Source organism: Hyperolius riggenbachi, chromosome 4 (assembly GCF_040937935.1).
Source record: "Hyperolius riggenbachi isolate aHypRig1 chromosome 4, aHypRig1.pri, whole genome shotgun sequence".
NCBI lineage: Eukaryota > Metazoa > Chordata > Amphibia > Anura > Hyperoliidae > Hyperolius > Hyperolius riggenbachi.
This window is the reverse complement of record NC_090649.1, coordinates 87,139,844-87,158,603: the sequence shown is the minus strand read 5'-3', so window position 1 is coordinate 87,158,603 and position 18,760 is coordinate 87,139,844. Positions and strand designations below refer to the sequence as shown.

Here is an 18,760-nt window from a genome sequence, read left to right as displayed (position 1 = left end):
GCAAGATGTTCCCGAGCAGCCACCACAAAGTCAACAGCACGTTACCCTCAGACTTCTACAGCAATGCAGTGGTGGCAGAATGCATGTAAGTCAACGTGCGACACAGAAAATTTAAATAAGTTGGCGGTGCTGCGCGCATGCGCGGAATGACACGATTACGATGGGGAAACCCAGGAACCCCTGTGATGTAATCTCTGTCCAGCCGTGGTTGGGGCTATGCATATGACCCTGTTGGCGTAGTCTGCCACAGGGTCATACCAATAATGTTTCCGGCGTTGTGGTGAGGTGCGGGCGGAGCATCGCACCGCAATACTATGTCCAGATGTAAAACCGGCCTTAATGAAATATTCACAGGTGATGCAAATGTTATGGTTTTCTGACTGGAAAATTCAAAGTTTATTCTGGACTATAAAGAGCAGCGGTGATGTTGGGCAAAATCCTTGCAACATATACAGTAAAGTGTGTTTGAAAGAAAGTGTGTTTTTCTCTCCACAAAAGATAAGAACTCTGTATTATTAAACTGTTTGGTCATGAGTTGCCCTGCAAGAAGGATAACAAGACACGACTAGATGACAGGCTCTTTGTAACCTGACTATGGAAGGCAGGAGCTGCTACTTCCTGTGTAATTGGGAAGGTAAAGCGTTCTCTCCTGGCCATGAACCGTAATGGCTGCGCCTCCTCGCCGGATACTAAAAGCTTTGACTTTAACGGTTTTGCGATGGCTCCATAACGCCGGGGATGAATCCGGCTGACATCTTTATGTGGAGATGGAGAGGAGTATTGTTCAGGCAGATAATGGGGCAGTAAAAAGTTTAACAACAAGGAGATTTCAATATTTCAATACAGCGAATGCTTTCCTGTTGCCTGGCGCTGCCACTCCACATCTTAGCAGATGCTGCCTATTAATTATTACTGAAACATGTTTAGCTAATCGTACAGGCGCAATAATCAGCTGAAACGAGAGCTCGTTAGAGAGTGTGTACGCTGGTGATGTGTACAGTAAATATCACGCAAAGATGTTTACCTGGACCGGGAGCCAAGCTCCTAATTCTGTAGCTGTAAAAGCAACGGAGCACCCAAGATGCATCCTTAGCCCAACAAAAATATCCGACCAATTAAAAAAAAAAAGTGTAGCTTTAAAGAGAACCAGAGATGAAGCACCCTCATGTTTATTACATTTATCAGTGGGAACATGACAGCAAACACCTACCATGCTTTTAGTTTTATTGTTCTCTGCCTAATCTGTCTGTTATCAGCTGTGATAAGAATCCCCAACTGAGCATTCAGTCTAGGTTTGACCTGGAGTCATTACAGCTGAGTCAGTCTTCTGTGGAGCCCAATCCTGCCCCCTCCTGGCTCAGCTTTCCTGCTTTGCATACATAGAGCTCTGATGACATGGGAGGGGCTGCTGCTGCCGACAAAGAAACTCTGAAACAGACAAGTGTATCTGTGTGCACTGTGCAGCCAGTCATCATTATTATCTACTGTATGCAATTTAATTTCTATGAGACACTTCCTACAGGCAGCCACACAGCATGCCAGCATAATAAAGTTGAAAGCATACAGATGAAAGGCTGCAGCAGCCCTGCTTGTCTATAGTCTCATAGAGGCTAGACAGCACATCCAGAACAGCTTATAACCTGGAAGCAGAAGGGATATGAGCCGGCGGCCATATTTGATTTTTCCTGGAGCAATAATGGATAAAAAAAAACACTCAAAAAGGCACACCAGAGTGACTAAATTATCAGGTAGAGCATTTATTCTTTACAAGCTATCAACTGAGATGTTTATTTTGTGTGAATCATTCATCTCTGGTTCCCTTTAAATTTCAATACATACAATATCTTCTATAAAGCGCTTTTCTCCCATAGTACTCAAAGCGTATATATATATGTCTAAGATCAATACATACTGTAGATGAAGTGGGGAATGTGTTAGGACCTGGTTCACACCGCAAGAGCTTTTTCTAAGCGCTAGTAATTTGAAAAGTTCTTGCTAATGCAATGCTATGGGGGATTTTTATAAAAATCATATCGCATAACTGAGAACATACGCATAGCATTACATTAGAATGAGCTTTTAAAAAATCACAAGCGCTTAGAAAAAGCTCTTGCAGTGTGAACCAGGCCTAAGGGCCCATGCACACTATAAATCACAAAACGATAACGCTTAGCACTACCGCTTTGCGCGGCTGATTTTACCGTGATCAGTGTGGTAAAATCACTGCTTACACTTCCGCGATTCAGAACGATCGCGATCAGTGCTTTATTAAGCACTGTACCGCCCTCACTCCAGAATCGCGGCAAAATGCTGCATGTATCGCGTTTTGCGATTTGAGTTAATCACAAATCGCCCACGATCAGCGCCATTCGCATTAGTGAGATCACTACCATATATTTTCTATTGCGCTAGCACTTTAAAAAGCGCTAGCTCTTCGGCAATTAGTGGGAATCACCCGCTAGTCACACAAGTGTGAACGGGCCCTATCAGAGGAAATAGTCAGGTGTTCACAAATGCCAGACTCAACAGGTGGCTTTCCAGTTTGGACTTAAATGTTTCAAGTGATGGAGATGTCCTCATTGGGTGTGGCAGGGAATACAAAAGTGTAAGGGCAATCTGCTTCCGATTAAGAAAGGGATCGATTTAGAAAATCAGTACTGCACAAAAGCAATCCCTTTCTGAATTGGAAGCAGATCGGACCCGCTGGAAATGATCGAGCAATGGGAAATTTACTGTCGATCTGACAGGAAAATTGCAACATACCAGGATTACGCTGGCCAAGCAAATCCTTAAAAGCCTCAGATACACACAGTGTGACACAGATATGAGCTCTCTTTAGCTGGGATAACATGATTCTCTCAGAACCAGGGCTGTGGAGTCTGAGTCGAGGAGTCGGAGCAATATTTGAGTAACTGGAATATGAGTCGGAAGTTTCATAAACTGAGGAGTCAGATGATTTTTCTACCGACTCCACAGCCCTGTTCACAACAGATGGTAGTGTGATGATCTTACCTGTACCAGATGTACTGCAGCATGTACAATGCAGGACCTAGGGCAAAAATAAATATGTGTTACCGCATGACTGTCACACTGCATAAGATGAGACATAGGGGTATGTGCACTAAACTCCATTAAGTTGAATTGCTTGCCTAAAGTCTTAAAGAGGAACTCCAGTGAAAATAATGTAATAAAAAAGTGCTTCATTTTTACAATAATTATGTATAAATGATATAGTCAGTGTTTGCCCATTGTAAAATCTTTCCTCTCCATGATTTAAATTCTGAAATTTGTCACACGGTGACATTTTTACTGCTGGCAGTTGTCAGTGGAAGGAGATGCTGCTTGCTTTTTTTTGGCAGTTGGAAATAGCTGTAAACAACTGTTGGTTCCCACAATGCAACAAGGCTACCACAGTGTGATGGCACAACCATGGTCCTGACATCACACTGTGGGAGGGGTTTCACCACAATATCAGCCATACAGAGCCCCCTGATGATCCATTTGAGAAAAAGAAAATATTTCTCATGGGAAAGGGAGTATCAGCTACTGATTGGGATGAAGTTAAATTCTTAGTTACGATTTCTCTTTAAAGAGACTCTGTAACAAATTTTTCAGCCTTAGTTCTTCTATCCTATAAGTTCCTATGCCTGTTCTAATCTGCTCTGGCTTACTGCAGTCTTTCCTAACTGCACTGTCTCTGTAATAAATCAATGTATCTTTCCTCTGTCCTGTTTGTCGGGCTAAGGATTGATTGTGTGGAATGTGCAGGGCTGCTTGTGATTGGTAGAAGCGATACACACCCTCTGCAGGCCCCCTGCACACTGTGAATGACTCACACACTATGCTTAGCTGAGCCTATTAGAAGCTGGTTAGTTTGTTTGTAAACACTGCCTAAAACTGTTAATTACAAGCCAGGATTGCAGCAGAGAGTGGCAGAAACAGCACAGAGGTGCACAGGAGAAAATAATGAATAGAATGGTATGCTTTTTATTGTAAGAATATTAGAGTACAGATTCTCTTTAAGGCATGATTAGCAGAGTGTCGTGCAATGTTTCGCATTTCTCTTTATTCATACATAAGACTTACACACGTTACTCTGCAGAGGAACTGTAACCAAGGATTGAACTTCATCCCAATCAGTAGCTGATACCCCCTTACCCATGAGAAATATTTACCTTTTCACAAATAGACCATCACGGCTCATATTGTGGTAAACCCCTCCCACATAGTGATGTTGGGCCCTAGGTAACGCCTGTTTCCAACTACCAAAGAACCAGTATCTCCCTCTGTGCATCTGTATATCTATAAAATAAAAACAACCTTTTAACCCATCGCATTGTTAGGGGGTGTGGTTATTGATAATGGCAGTTGGTGCTGTCTGTTTTGTTTTTCATGTCTGCCAGTAGTAAAGATGATGACATGCAGGCTGATGAACAAACAACAATATGAACAAATTACATAACGAATATCAATTATTTCTTGATCTCTTCTATTTTTAACTTCTCACTTTGCAATGCATTGATTTATTTTTTTCCCCTTTGCGCGACAGTTCCTCTTTAATGCACCCCAGCGAATACACCCCATTGTCAGCACCCTTATTCCCTTATAAAACAGGTAGAAAAGAACATTTGTACAAAATTGCATTTCACTTCATTTGCGTTACCTGTGCAGATTTTAGTGTGTGACTTTTAATTGTGGAAAGGACTTTAAACAACAGCGTTAATATACTTTGGCTATCATTCATAAAGAATTCCTGCATGCGGAAATGCTGAAAACAGCCGACTTTACCGAACACATAGCAAGATGTCCATTCATAAAGGCTGTTTCCGCATGGAAAGCTGACATTACCGAGCAGAGCGATAAATCACCGCCTTGTGCGGTGATTATTGTAACAAATTTAACAAAATGTTAATTCATAAAGATTTACGCCAGCGGTATGGGGTCGGGAAGTACCGCTCCCTTGCATGTGGCGATAACAATGTTAAGTTAATGGAGACACAGACCTCCCAGGCAGCTGCAGTAGAGCGGAACACGGAGAAATGGATCAACTCGGCAGCTTCCTGTGTCTCCGCAAGCCTACCGCCAGCCTACCACCAGCCTAGTCCGGGGAGTCTCCGCACTGCTACAGCAACTGGCAACATTTTTATGAATGAGCAGCCAGAAGTCTAAAATACAGGCAGCGGTGTTTTCCTGCATGGATTTACTTTACCGACCACTCTTATATGAATGATAGCCATTGAATTCGAAACACGTGTCACTAGCAATTTCTCTAAAAGTTTCCATTAGTGCAACTTTCACAGTGGTAATAATAGTGCCAGCTGCATTTTTCGTACAACTGACCTTCTATAAAAGATATACAAGTGCAGAGAAATCGCACAGTAATCTCACCGCTACACATTTTTCAATAGATTAAACATATTTCCCAGCTATTTTTCTTTCTCCCACTGGACATTGCAAGCAGAATCGAGCATACACCTAACATATTGCGGGGGAATTGCAGAGGTGGGGAGTTAAAAGAAGCACGATTGCAGCTTAGTGGAAAACCGCCCTAAATAACTACCCTTGTCGTTACAACCAATATTTATATTTTCGACATCATCTGCAGGAAAACAGAGACAGCAGACTAGCAAATCAAATAGGATTAAGGTGAAATGTGGCCCTAGGCAAGATGGCAGTTTTTGCCCACTGCTGATGATCACCTGGCTTTTTTAGTAAAATTTGTTGGGAGCTAGCATCCACCAGGCCCCTAGACTCTCTCCAGGCCCTAGGCAACTGCCTAGGCTTGCCTTGTGAATGATCTGGCTTTGAGCAAATGTACAACTTATTTACGGAACCTTACCCATCTACAAATACAGTTCTTACATTTGGCTCAGCGTTCCTCTGTAAGCAATGCTTGGATCAGCAGCTCTCTGTTTGCCAGCACTGCCACCCTGAGGACCTGAGCAGGGAGCCACTATCATCTGACTTGCAGGGTCAGTAGTAATAACAAGGCAGCCTGCTGCTGTGAATTCTCACACAATGACATCCCTAATCAGAAATGCGATTAGTCTCAGGGGTCAGACGCTCGCAGCCTCCAGGGCTAATTAGTAGCCTTAGCTAGGCAAGGACAAACGGGAAAATTAACTCCAGTAATTAAAGCCCCTGTCCAGCCTCATGTTTTATGACACCGCTCTCCCTCCTCCTCCCTCTAGCCACATAAGATCTGTAAAATGATTAAATATGAATCTTAAAGAGGAATTGTACCAAAAGATAATAGTGTGTGTGTGTGGGGGGGGGGGGGGGGGAATACATCAATACATTGCACTCTTCCCTTGTGTATCATACTTGACTGTGTGCACTTTACCCAGAATTTGGAACTGGTAATTTTTTACCACTACCATTCCAGTTTATGATCTGGCATTGTACTATTATCTGCATTGTGTTGCGTATCTTATTGCTATTACCTGTATTGTTGTATCTATGGTCTGTTACCTGTATTGTTCTGTCAACCCTGTTATCGTCTGTAATCCTATTTATTGTACAGCGCTGCGTAATATGTTGGCGCTATATAAATCTAATAAATAATAATAATAATAATAAACAGAAGAAAGATCAAGAAATGATTGATATTCGCCATGTACCAACTACCATCTATCTATATATATATAAAATCGTATGTATGTATGTATGTATGTATGTATGTATGTATGTATGTATGTATGTATGTATGTATGTATGTATGTATGTATGTATGTATGTATGTATGTATGTATGTCGCGATCACGCGAAAATGCCTTGACCGATTTGAACGAAACTTGGTATACAGATCCCTTACTACCTGGGATGATATGTTCTGGGGGTCTCGCGGCCCACCTGCACACGTGGGCGAAGCTACAAACAGCGAATCAGATTTCACCCATTCAAGTCAATGGAAAAAATGTAAAAGGCTGCCATTCTGCCAGTAATCAAGCCAGAGTCCCCACACTTGGCACAGTTGGTCACTTGGTGACCGAGGTTACAAATCTAGGAAAAGTGGGCGGAGCATAAAACAGCCAATCAAATTTCAGCCGTTCATTTTCAATGGGAAAATGTAAACTGCAGCCATTCTTACACTGTTAATCGCAGGGTTTTCTAACTTGGCACACTTGGTCACTGGGTGACTGGGATTAAGATTCAAGAAAGTGGGTGGAGCCTAAAATAGCCAATCAAAATTCACCTATTGATTTTCAAGGGGAATATTTAAACTGCTGTCATTTTTACACTGTTAATGGCAGAGGCTTTAAACTTCCTACAGTGTGTCTTTGGGTAACTGGGGTCCAAATTCACTAAAGGGGCAGGGCCACAAACAGCCAATCAGATTTCCTTGGTGGATAAACTGCTTCCATTCACACATTTTTGATGCCAGGAACCTGAAAGCTCACAAACTTGGTCATTGAGTGACTGTGTGTGTCAAGGTTACAAAAAGTGGGTGGAGCCAAAAACAAATTTGACTAGGAAAAAATATAAACTGTAGGCATTCTTACACCGTTAATGGCAGGGTTCTCAAACTTTGCACAGTTGGTCACTGGGTGAATGAGATTAAGAATTGGAAGGTAGGTGGAGCCTACAACAGCCAATAGAAATTCACCTTTCGATTTTCAAAGGGAATATTTAAGCTGCTACCATTCTTATACTGTTAATAGCAGATGCCTCAAACCTGGTACAGTCGGTCACTGGGTAATTAGGGTTCAAATTCAGAAAGAGGGCGGAGCCACAAACAGCCAATCAGATTTATTTTTCAATGGGAATATACAAAGTATTGATACCAAGGACCCCAAAGCTGATAAACTTGATAGAGTGACTGTATGTCAAGGTTAGAAAAATTGTTGTGCGCCAACAACTTAATTTTTTACATGGCAGGGTTCCCAAACTTGACAATTGGCCACTGGGTGACTGGGATTAATATTCAGAAATGTGGGTGGAGCCTAAAACAGCCAATCAAAATGTACCTATTGATTTTCAAGGGGGAATATTTACATTACATTTTACTCCGTCTAATCTGGGCTGCGTGTGTGTTCCAATACACCAAGCGTCACATGCTAATCATGTGACGCTTGGTGTAATGGAGCGCACACGCAGCCCAGATTAGACGGAGAGGACAGCGTGCTTCTGAGCCGAAAGCTATGCGCCGGCCAGAAGTGAAGAGGGAAGAAATATGTTCAGGTCAAGGGCCAAGCAAGTCGCCGGGACACCGGCATGAATAGTGCACGAACAGCGGCAGACGGAGGGGGCAGGAGGAGGTCACAGTATGTACTTTTGACCCCCCACACACTGGAGTTATCTGTTTATTCAGCTGTGGTATCCTTTAATGGCAGAGGTCTCAAACCTGATACAGTCAGTTATTAGGTGACTGGGATCCAAATTCACTAAAGTGGGTGGAGCCACAAACAGCCAATCAGATTTTTTAAATTGATTTCAGCCATGCTGTTATTGGCAGGGTTCTCAAACTTGACACAGTTTGCCACTGGGTGACTGGAACTAATATTCAGGAAAGTGGGTGTAGCCTACAACAGCCAATCAAAATTCACCTTTTGATTTTCAAGGGGAATAATTACATTGCTGCTCTTCATACACTCTTAATGGCAGAGGCCTCAAATCTGGTACAGTCAGTTACTGGGAGACTGGGGTTTAAATTCTGAAAAGGGAGTGGGCCAAAAACAGTCAATCAGATTTGTTTAATTTCAATGGTAACATGCAACTTATTGATGCCAAAGACCACAAAGCTCAAACTTGGTCAGTGAGTGACTGTATGTCAAGGTTAGTGGGCAGAGCCAAAAACAACTTTTTACATGGGAAAATATAAATTGCAGCTATTCTTACACTGTTAATGGCAGGGATCTCAAACTTGACACAGTTGGTCACTGGGGGACGGGGATTAATATATGGAAAAGTAGGTGGATCCTACAAGAGCCAATCAAAATTCACCTACTGATTTTCAATGGGAATATTGAAACTGCTGTCATTCTTACACTGTTAATGGCAGAGGCCTCAAACCTGCTACAGTCGATCATCAAGTGACTGTGGTTCAAATTCACTAAAGGGGTGGAGCCACAAAAATCCAATCAGATTTGCTTTTTTTGGATAAACTGCTTCCATTCACACAATTTTGATGCCTGGAACCCAAAAGCTCACAAACTTGGTCGACTGTGTGTCAAGGTTACAAAAAGTAGGTGGAGTCAAAAACAGATTTTCTGGGAAATTGTAAACTGCAGCCCTTCTTCGCTGTTAATAGCAGGGTTCTCAAACTTTGCACAATTGGTTACTGGGTGACTGGGATTAAGATTCATAAAAGTGGGTGGAGCATAAAAAAGCCAATCAAATTTCAGCCGTTCATTTTCAATGGGAAAATGTAAACTGCAGCCATTCTTACACTGTTAATCGCAGGGTTTTCTAACTTGGCACACTTGGTCACTGGGTGACTGGGATAAAGATTCAAGAAAGTGGGTGGAGCCTAAAATAGCCAATCAAAATTCACCTATTGATTTTCAAGGGGAATATTTAAACTGCTGTCATTTTTACACTGTTAATGGCAGAGGCTTTAAACTTCCTACAGTGTGTCTTTGGGTAACTGGGGTCCAAATTCACTAAAGGGGCAGGGCCACAAACAGCCAATCAGATTTCCTTGGTGGATAAACTGCTTCCATTCACACATTTTTGATGCCAGGAACCTGAAAGCTCACAAACTTGGTCATTGAGTGACTGTGTGTGTCAAGGTTACAAAAAGTGGGTGGAGCCAAAAACAAATTTGACTAGGAAAAAATATAAACTGTAGGCATTCTTACACCGTTAATGGCAGGGTTCTCAAACTTTGCACAGTTGGTCACTGGGTGAATGAGATTAAGAATTTGGAAGGTAGGTGGAGCCTACAACAGCCAATAGAAATTCACCTTTCGATTTTCAAAGGGAATATTTAAGCTGCTACCATTCTTATACTGTTAATAGCAGATGCCTCAAACCTGGTACAGTCGGTCACTGGGTAATTAGGGTTCAAATTCAGAAAGAGGGCGGAGCCACAAACAGCCAATCAGATTTATTTTTCAATGGGAATATACAAAGTATTGATACCAAGGACCCCAAAGCTGATAAACTTGATAGAGTGACTGTATGTCAAGGTTAGAAAAATTGTTGTGCGCCAACAACTTAATTTTTTACATGGCAGGGTTCCCAAACTTGACAATTGGCCACTGGGTGACTGGGATTAATATTCAGAAATGTGGGTGGAGCCTAAAACAGCCAATCAAAATGTACCTATTGATTTTCAAGGGGGAATATTTACATTACATTTTACTCCGTCTAATCTGGGCTGCGTGTGTGTTCCAATACACCAAGCGTCACATGCTAATCATGTGACGCTTGGTGTAATGGAGCGCACACGCAGCCCAGATTAGACGGAGAGGACAGCGTGCTTCTGAGCCGAAAGCTATGCGCCGGCCAGAAGTGAAGAGGGAAGAAATATGTTCAGGTCAAGGGCCAAGCAAGTCGCCGGGACACCGGCATGAATAGTGCACGAACAGCGGCAGACGGAGGGGGCAGGAGGAGGTCACAGTATGTACTTTTGACCCCCCACACACTGGAGTTATCTGTTTATTCAGCTGTGGTATCCTTTAATGGCAGAGGTCTCAAACCTGATACAGTCAGTTATTAGGTGACTGGGATCCAAATTCACTAAAGTGGGTGGAGCCACAAACAGCCAATCAGATTTTTTAAATTGATTTCAGCCATGCTGTTATTGGCAGGGTTCTCAAACTTGACACAGTTTGCCACTGGGTGACTGGAACTAATATTCAGGAAAGTGGGTGTAGCCTACAACAGCCAATCAAAATTCACCTTTTGATTTTCAAGGGGAATAATTACATTGCTGCTCTTCATACACTCTTAATGGCAGAGGCCTCAAATCTGGTACAGTCAGTTACTGGGAGACTGGGGTTTAAATTCTGAAAAGGGAGTGGGCCAAAAACAGTCAATCAGATTTGTTTAATTTCAATGGTAACATGCAACTTATTGATGCCAAAGACCACAAAGCTCAAACTTGGTCAGTGAGTGACTGTATGTCAAGGTTAGTGGGCAGAGCCAAAAACAACTTTTTACATGGGAAAATATAAATTGCAGCTATTCTTACACTGTTAATGGCAGGGATCTCAAACTTGACACAGTTGGTCACTGGGGGACGGGGATTAATATATGGAAAAGTAGGTGGATCCTACAAGAGCCAATCAAAATTCACCTACTGATTTTCAATGGGAATATTGAAACTGCTGTCATTCTTACACTGTTAATGGCAGAGGCCTCAAACCTGCTACAGTCGATCATCAAGTGACTGTGGTTCAAATTCACTAAAGGGGTGGAGCCACAAAAATCCAATCAGATTTGCTTTTTTTGGATAAACTGCTTCCATTCACACAATTTTGATGCCTGGAACCCAAAAGCTCACAAACTTGGTCGACTGTGTGTCAAGGTTACAAAAAGTAGGTGGAGTCAAAAACAGATTTTCTGGGAAATTGTAAACTGCAGCCCTTCTTCGCTGTTAATAGCAGGGTTCTCAAACTTTGCACAATTGGTTACTGGGTGACTGGGATTAAGATTCATAAAAGTGGGTGGAGCATAAAAAAGCCAATCAAAATCACCTGTTGATTTTCAAGGGGAATATTAAAATTTCTGCCATTCTTGCACTGTTAATGGCATAAGCCTCAAACCTGGTACAGTTAGTCATTGGGGTTCAAATTCAGAAAAGGGGACAGAGCCACAAACAGTTTCATTTCTTGTAAAATACAAATTATTGATGCCAAGGACCCCAAAGCTCACAAACTTGGTAATTGAGTGACTGTATGTCCAGGTGACAAAAAGAAGGCAGAGCCAAAACCAAATTTCACTGGGAAAATGTAGACTGCAGGCCTTCTTACACTGTTAATGGCAGGGTTCCCAAGCTTTGCCCAGATAGTCACTGGGTGACTGAGATTAATATTCAGGGAAGTGGGTGGAGCATATAATAGCCAATCAAAATTCACCTGTCGATTTTCAAGGGGAATATTTAAATAGCTGCCATTTTTACACTGGTAATAGCAGATGCCTCAAACCTGCTACAGTTGGTCTTTGGGTGACTGGGGTTCAAATGCTGGAGAGGAGCAGAGCCACAAGCAGCCAATCTGATTTGTTTAATTTCTATGGGAATATACAAATTATTGATGCTAAAGACCCCAAAGCTCACAAACTTGGTCATTGAGTGTTTGTGCGTTAGGGTTAGAAGAAGTGGGCGGAACCAACACCTGTCAAATACATACCCGGGCAATGCCGGGTCATCAGTGGGTGGAGACAAATACAAATTTCAATGGGAAAATGTAAACTGCAGCCATTCTTACACTGTTAATTGGAGGGTTCTTAAACTTTGCACTGTTGCTCACTCAGTGAATGGGATTAATATTCAGAAAAGTGGGTGGCGCCTACAATAGTGTATAAAGCTTCACCTATTGCTTTTCAAGTGGAATATTTAATTGCTACCATTCTTGCACTGTTAATGGCACAGGCCTCAAACCTGGTACAGTTGGTCATTGGGTGACTGGGGTTCAAATTCAGAAAAGGGGGTGGAGCCACAAACAACCCATCAGATTTTTTTCATTTCAATACAAATTATTGATGCCAAAGACCAAAAAGCTCACAAACTTGGTCATTGATTAATTGTTAGGGTTATAAAAAGTGGGTGGAGCCGACACCAGCCAAATATATTCCCGGGCAACGCCGGGCAATCAGCTAGTTATCTATAAATACAGCCACTAGTACTGCGACTGGTAAAAGGTTGATATACACACACACACACACATTATATATATATATATATATATATATATATATATATATATATATATATATATATATATATATATATATATATATATATATATATATACACATATTGTGATAAAGTTCATTATTTTCTGTAATGTACTGATGAACATTAGACTTTCATTTATTTCAGATTCATTACACACAACTGAAGTAGTTCAAGCCTTTTATTGTTTTAACCACTTCTGTGCCAGGGGGGTATTTTTCTGATCGGTGCTGCGTGGGCTCTCCAGCCCGCAGCACCGATCAGATAGCAGCCAGGGCGATCAGACTTCCCCCCCTTTTTCCCCACTAGGGGGATGTCCTGCTGGGGGGGTCTTATCGCCGCCGGCTGCTTGCGGGGGGGGGGGCTCTTCAAAGCCCCCCTCCGCAGCGATTCCTGGCCTCTTTCCCTCCCTCTCCCTCCCCGTGCGAGCGGATAGGATAGGCTTCAGCCTATCAGGTGCCGGCGGTCCCCGGCCAATCAGAGGCCGGGGATCACCGATCTCCTCTACGGCGCTGCTGCTGCTGAGAAAGATTGTGGAGGAGCACCAATTCCAGACCTTGGGGGACCTGCGGAAGCAGTGGACTGAGTCTGGAGTAGAAACATCCAGAGCCACCGTGTACAGGCGTGTGCAGAAAATGGGCTACAGGTGCCGTATTCCCCAGGTCAAGCCACTTTTGAACCAGAAACAGCGGCAGAAGCGCCTGACCTGGGCTACAGAGAAACAGCACTGGACTGTTGCTCAGTGGTCCAAAGTACTTTTTTCGGGTGAAAGCAACTTTTGCATGTCATTCGGAAATCAAGGTGCCAGAGTCTGGAGAAAGACTGGGGAGAGGGAAATGCCAAAATGCCTGAAGTCCAGTGTCAAGTACCCACAGTCAGTGATGGTCTGGGGTGCCATGTCAGCTGCTGGTGTTGGTCCACTGTGTTTTATCAAGGGCAGGGTCAATGCAGCTAGCTATCAGATTTTGGAGCACTTCATGCTTCCATCTGCTGAAAAGCTTTATGGAGATGAAGATTTCATTTTTTCAGCACGACCTGGCACCTGCTCACAGTGCCAAAACCACTGGTAAATGGTTTAATGACCATGGTATTACTGTGCTCAATTGGCCTGCCAACTCTCCTGACCTGAACCCCATAGAGAATCTGTGGGATATTGTGAAGAGAAAGTTGAGAGACGCTAGACCCAACACACTGGATGAGCTTAAGGCCTCTATGGAAGCATCCTGGGCCTCCATAACACCTGAGCAGTGCCACAGGCTGATTGCCTCCATGCCACGCCGCATTGAAGCAGTCATTTCTACAAAAGGGTTCCCGACCAAGTATTGAGTGCATAACTTAACATAATTATTTGAAGGTTGACTTTTTTTGTTTTAAAAACACTTTACTTTTATTGGTCGGATGAAATATGCTAAATTTTTGAGATAGAAATTTTGGATTTTCATGAGCTGTATGCCAAAAGACAACTTTACTTACGGTAACGTCTTTTCCAGTAGTCAGAAGGACAGCACCCCTGGATGAGACCTGTCTCCCTCCCCACCGTGGACAGGAACTGCAAGATAAAAGATTTGCATAACAGATAGGCAGCAGTATAAGTAAGAGTAACCTACCCTAAAGCCTCAGTTAATACAATAGATGACACGGACCATAGCCCATTACTTACATGATAGTTACTCCACCCAAGAAAGGGCGGGTTGCAGGGGTGCTGTCCTTCTGACTACTGGAAAAGACGTTACCGTAAGTAAAGTTGTCTTTCCCAGAACGTCATTGGACAGCACCCTTGGATGAGACGATATACAAGATATTAGTCTTAGGGAGGGACCACTGCCTGCAACACCTTCCTTCCAAAAGAAAGGTCTGTTCCCGCCGATACATTCAGGCGATAGTGTTTTACAAAGGTATTCTGATTCGACCAGGTAGCAGCTCTGCAGATCTGATCTATAGAAGCCCCTGCCCTCTCTGCCCAGGAAGTTGATATTCCTCTTGTGGAATGTGCTCTGATGGGACATTTCAACTGTTTCCCCTGCGTCTGATATGCTGAAGTAATTGTCTGCTTTATCCATCGTGCCAATGTTGCCTTTGAAGCCTTGTTTCCTCTGAATTTTCCGGCAAATAGAGTAAACATAGTCTGTTTTCCTCCAGTGAGCTGTTCTATTCAGGTAATGTAACAGGCATCTCCTGACATCGAGACAATGCAATTTCTTCTCCTTATCATTGGTAGGATTCTCACAGAAGGAAGGTAAGAAAATTTCCTGATTCCTGTGGAAAGAGGAGACTACCTTTGGAAGAAAAGCCGCATCAGGGCGAAGCGTAATTCTATCTTCCGAGATGATACAGTAAGGTTCTTTAATTGATAATGACTGAAGCTCACTTATTCTTCTAGCTGACGTAATTGCCAATAGGAAGGCTGTCTTTAAAGTGAGGAATTTGTCTGAAATTTCCGTTAAAGGTTCAAAAGGGGACTCACATAACCCCTGTAATACAGTATTTAAGTCCCAAGCAGGAACTCTGCTTCTTATTATAATTTATAGGTTTTAGTCTTTTTAAGGCTTGAAAAAAACGTATCACTAAATCTTCCTGAGCAAGACGTTTTTCTAGATAAACACTGATGGCGGACACCTGAACCTTAAGTGTACTTATACTTAGGCCTTTCTTATATCCGCATTGCAGGAATTCCAAAACTGATGTAAGCGAATCCCTGTCACAAGATCTTTCTAAACACCACTCACTAAATACCCTCCAGGCTTTTTGATATATTGTACGCGTAACTTTCTTCCTACTCTGTATCAAAGTCTCTGATAGGCCATCTGAGAACCCTTTTGCTTTCAGCATGCCCCATTCAAGTTCCAAGCTGAAAGGTGTAGTCTTGCCAGATCCGGATGCTGGACTGGACCCTGCGATATTAGGTGTGGAAGAAGAGGAAAAACAATTGGATCTGAAACTGCTAATTTTTTCAGATATGTGAACCATGGCCTCTTCGGCCAAAGTGGAGCTATTAGGATTACTCGGGCCTGATCCTGGACAATCTTCTTTATCACTCTTGATAAAAGTGGTATTGGCGGAAAGGCATACATCCTTGCAATCCCCCAATCCACCGTAAAGGCGTCCAACTTCCATGGGAGATCCTTTGGAAACAGAGCACAGAAGTGATGACACTTTGCATTTCCCCTTCTTGCAAAAAGGTCTACTTCGGGATATCCCCACTGTAATGCCACCTGGTGGAATATCTCCTGATCCAGAGACCACTCGTTCGGATCCAGTTTTTCTCTGCTTAGGTAATCTGCCACCTGGTTCGATGTACCCTTCAAGTGTATTGCTGTTAGAGATCTGAGATTCTTTTCTGCCCAAAAAAGGATTCTCGCTGTCGTTTCCCATAAGCTTTGACTCCTCGTGCCTCCCTGCCTGTTTAAGAAGGCTACCACACTCCTGTTGTCTGTCTCTATTTTGACATGGCAGTCTGTGATCTGATGGTTGAAATGACACAATGCTTGCCATACTGCTTCCAGTTCTCTGCTGTTTGAAGATTGTGACCTCTCTGCAACACTCCATTTCCCCTGAGCTGGTTGAGAGTTGAAGTGGGCTCCCCAACCCCACAAGCTGGCATCGGTTGTAATTGTAACTTGTTGTGGATAATTCCACAGACGACCTGGGGAAAGGTGTACTGCTTTCTGCCACCACAGAAGAGAGGCCTTTATATTCTGTGGAATGATGAGCTTTTTGTCTAGAGACGCTAGAGACCTGTTCCATGACCTTAGAATCCACGACTGGAGAAATCTTGAGTGGAACTGGCCCCATTGTACTGCCGGGAAGGAGGAAGTCAGAATGCCTAGCACTGCCATAGCTTTCCTTAAAGATATGCTCCTTGATTTCTGAAAAGACAAAACATTATTAAAAATAGTATTGATCTTCCTATCAGGTAAAAACAATCTTTCTTCTCTGGTGGAAATACAGAAACCCAGGAATTCTAGTCGCTGAGAAGGTTTTAGGGAAGATTTATTCCAATTAATTATCCACCCTAGGTCCTGGAGAAGGCATATAGTTTTAGAAAGCTGAGAACTAACAGAGCTGGCGGAAGCACCCCATAATAGGAAATCGTCTAGGTAACCAACAATATTAACCCCCTCTAACCTAAGAAGGGCTAAAATTTCAGCTGTAACCTTAGTAAATAACCATGGAGCTGAAGATAATCCAAAAGGTAAGGCAATAAATTGAAAGTGTCTTACCTTCCCTTCCATCCACACGGCAAACCTCAGATACTGTTGAGAAGAGAGGTGGATTGGTAGATGTAGGTAAGCATCCTTTAGGTCTATGGTTGCTAAATAATCGTTGCTCTGTAAGAGATGAATCACAGATCGAATGTTGTCCATTCTGAACTTTCTGTATTTTACAATTAGATTCAGAGTCTTTAGATTTAGAATAAATCGATAATCCCCCTGAGGTTTTTTTTACCAGAAAGACTGGGGAGTAAAACCCCTGTTCCCTTTGAACTCTTGGAACCTCTCGTATTACTCTTTTTTGAAGGAGTGACCTCACTTCTGCTTGGAGTGCAATTCTTATGGATTGATTTCTTGGGCAAGGAGTTAGGACAAAGTTGTGAGGGGGGGGTTGAGTGAATTCTATTCTGTAACCTTCTAGCACGATATTTAGTAGCCACTGGTTCTGAAGAAGTTGTTGCCATTTTTCGAAAAAATGTGACACTCTCCCCCCCACCGGAATGATGGCGTCATTGTTTGTCCGTCTTTTTGGCACTAGTGGTGCCAAAACGCGGTTTTTGTTGTCTATAAGGGGCCCATCTCTTATTTCTGGAAGACTTGTTTTCCGGCTCATTTTTTGAGGGGGCCCGAAATGGCCGTCTATTCTGAAATGGCCGCTTCCTAGGAAAATTTTTCTTACTGTCTGCTGTACGATCTAGAGTGTCATCCAATCTAGACCCAAACAAAAGCTTTCCTTCACAAGGGATACCACAAAGTTTAGATTTGGACGAGATATCTCCGTTCCAGGTCTTAACCCATACACGTCTTCTAGCAGAGTTAACTAACGCTGTGGTCCTAGCAGTCAGCTTTACGGTATCATCCGACGCATCAACCATATAATTAGATGCATTCATAATTTTTGGGAAGTCCCCGAGCATTTCTTCTCTAGAGGCTCCATTAGCGATTTTAAATTGTAAGTCTGAAAGCCATGTTTTTAAGGATCTACTAACTGCTGTAGATGCTATTGCTGGTTTGAAGGTTAATGAGGAAGATTCCCAGGCTCGCCTCAAAACGTTATCCATCTTTTTATCTATCGGGTCTTTAAGATTCCCGAAATCCTCAAACAATAAGTCAGATCTTCTAGACACCCTAGAAAAAGATGGATCCAGCTTTGGCGGAGGACCCCAGCATTCCTGGTCTTCAGGAGAAAAGGGATAACGCCTGGATAAGGACTTAGGCCAAAAGGCCCGCTTCTCAGGATTATCCCATTCCTTCTTAATCATAGTTTTTAAAGTAGAATGGACCGGAATATAATGTGACTGGGGGTCCGCCAAACCTTCATACATCTGATCCAGGGGAGTTAATGGTTTCTGTTCAGATTTTATGCCCATAATTTCATGCATGGAGGACAAAAGGTCCTTCATTAAGTCAGGGGAAAAGGCAAACTTCTGAGGCCTATCTGTACCCTCTATTCTTCCCCTTCAGGTATCTCCTCTAATTCAGAAATTTCTCCTTCTGAAAGTTCTGAACCTTCTGCATCACTATCCCTATTACCGCTTGCCCCTGCCGGCTCTGTATGCGGAGTTGGGACTAGAGGAGGTGCAGCATTGATATTGGGCACAATAGGAAGCATACTGCTGGGGCCAGGCATATCCGCAGAGCTAGGAGCTGTGGTTTGAGCCGAAATAGCAGAATCCTTAATTTCCTTAATGGCAGTAGACATTTCTGC

General features: G+C 42.9%; 2 protein-coding genes across 3 annotated transcripts in view; both read right to left on the bottom strand.

Annotated features, from left to right (window-relative positions):
- The window catches only part of NBAS (NBAS subunit of NRZ tethering complex), a 916,216-nt gene that overhangs the window by 872,057 nt on the left and 25,399 nt on the right, over nucleotides 1-18,760 (bottom strand). For both annotated transcript variants that reach the window (XM_068280281.1, XM_068280282.1), the window contains exon 3: nucleotides 3,013-3,049. In XM_068280281.1, the coding sequence (XP_068136382.1) occupies nucleotides 3,013-3,049 (37 nt within the window). The remainder of the gene's footprint in view (nucleotides 1-3,012; nucleotides 3,050-18,760) is intronic.
- On the bottom strand, nucleotides 15,393-17,538 carry LOC137570406 (uncharacterized). The gene is made up of 2 exons (XM_068279083.1): nucleotides 17,062-17,538; nucleotides 15,393-16,707 (listed from the first exon to the last, which is right to left on the bottom strand). Exons 1-2 carry the CDS (start codon nucleotides 17,203-17,205, stop codon nucleotides 15,664-15,666), a joined length of 1,188 nt encoding a protein of 395 aa, XP_068135184.1. The 5' UTR covers nucleotides 17,206-17,538; the 3' UTR covers nucleotides 15,393-15,663.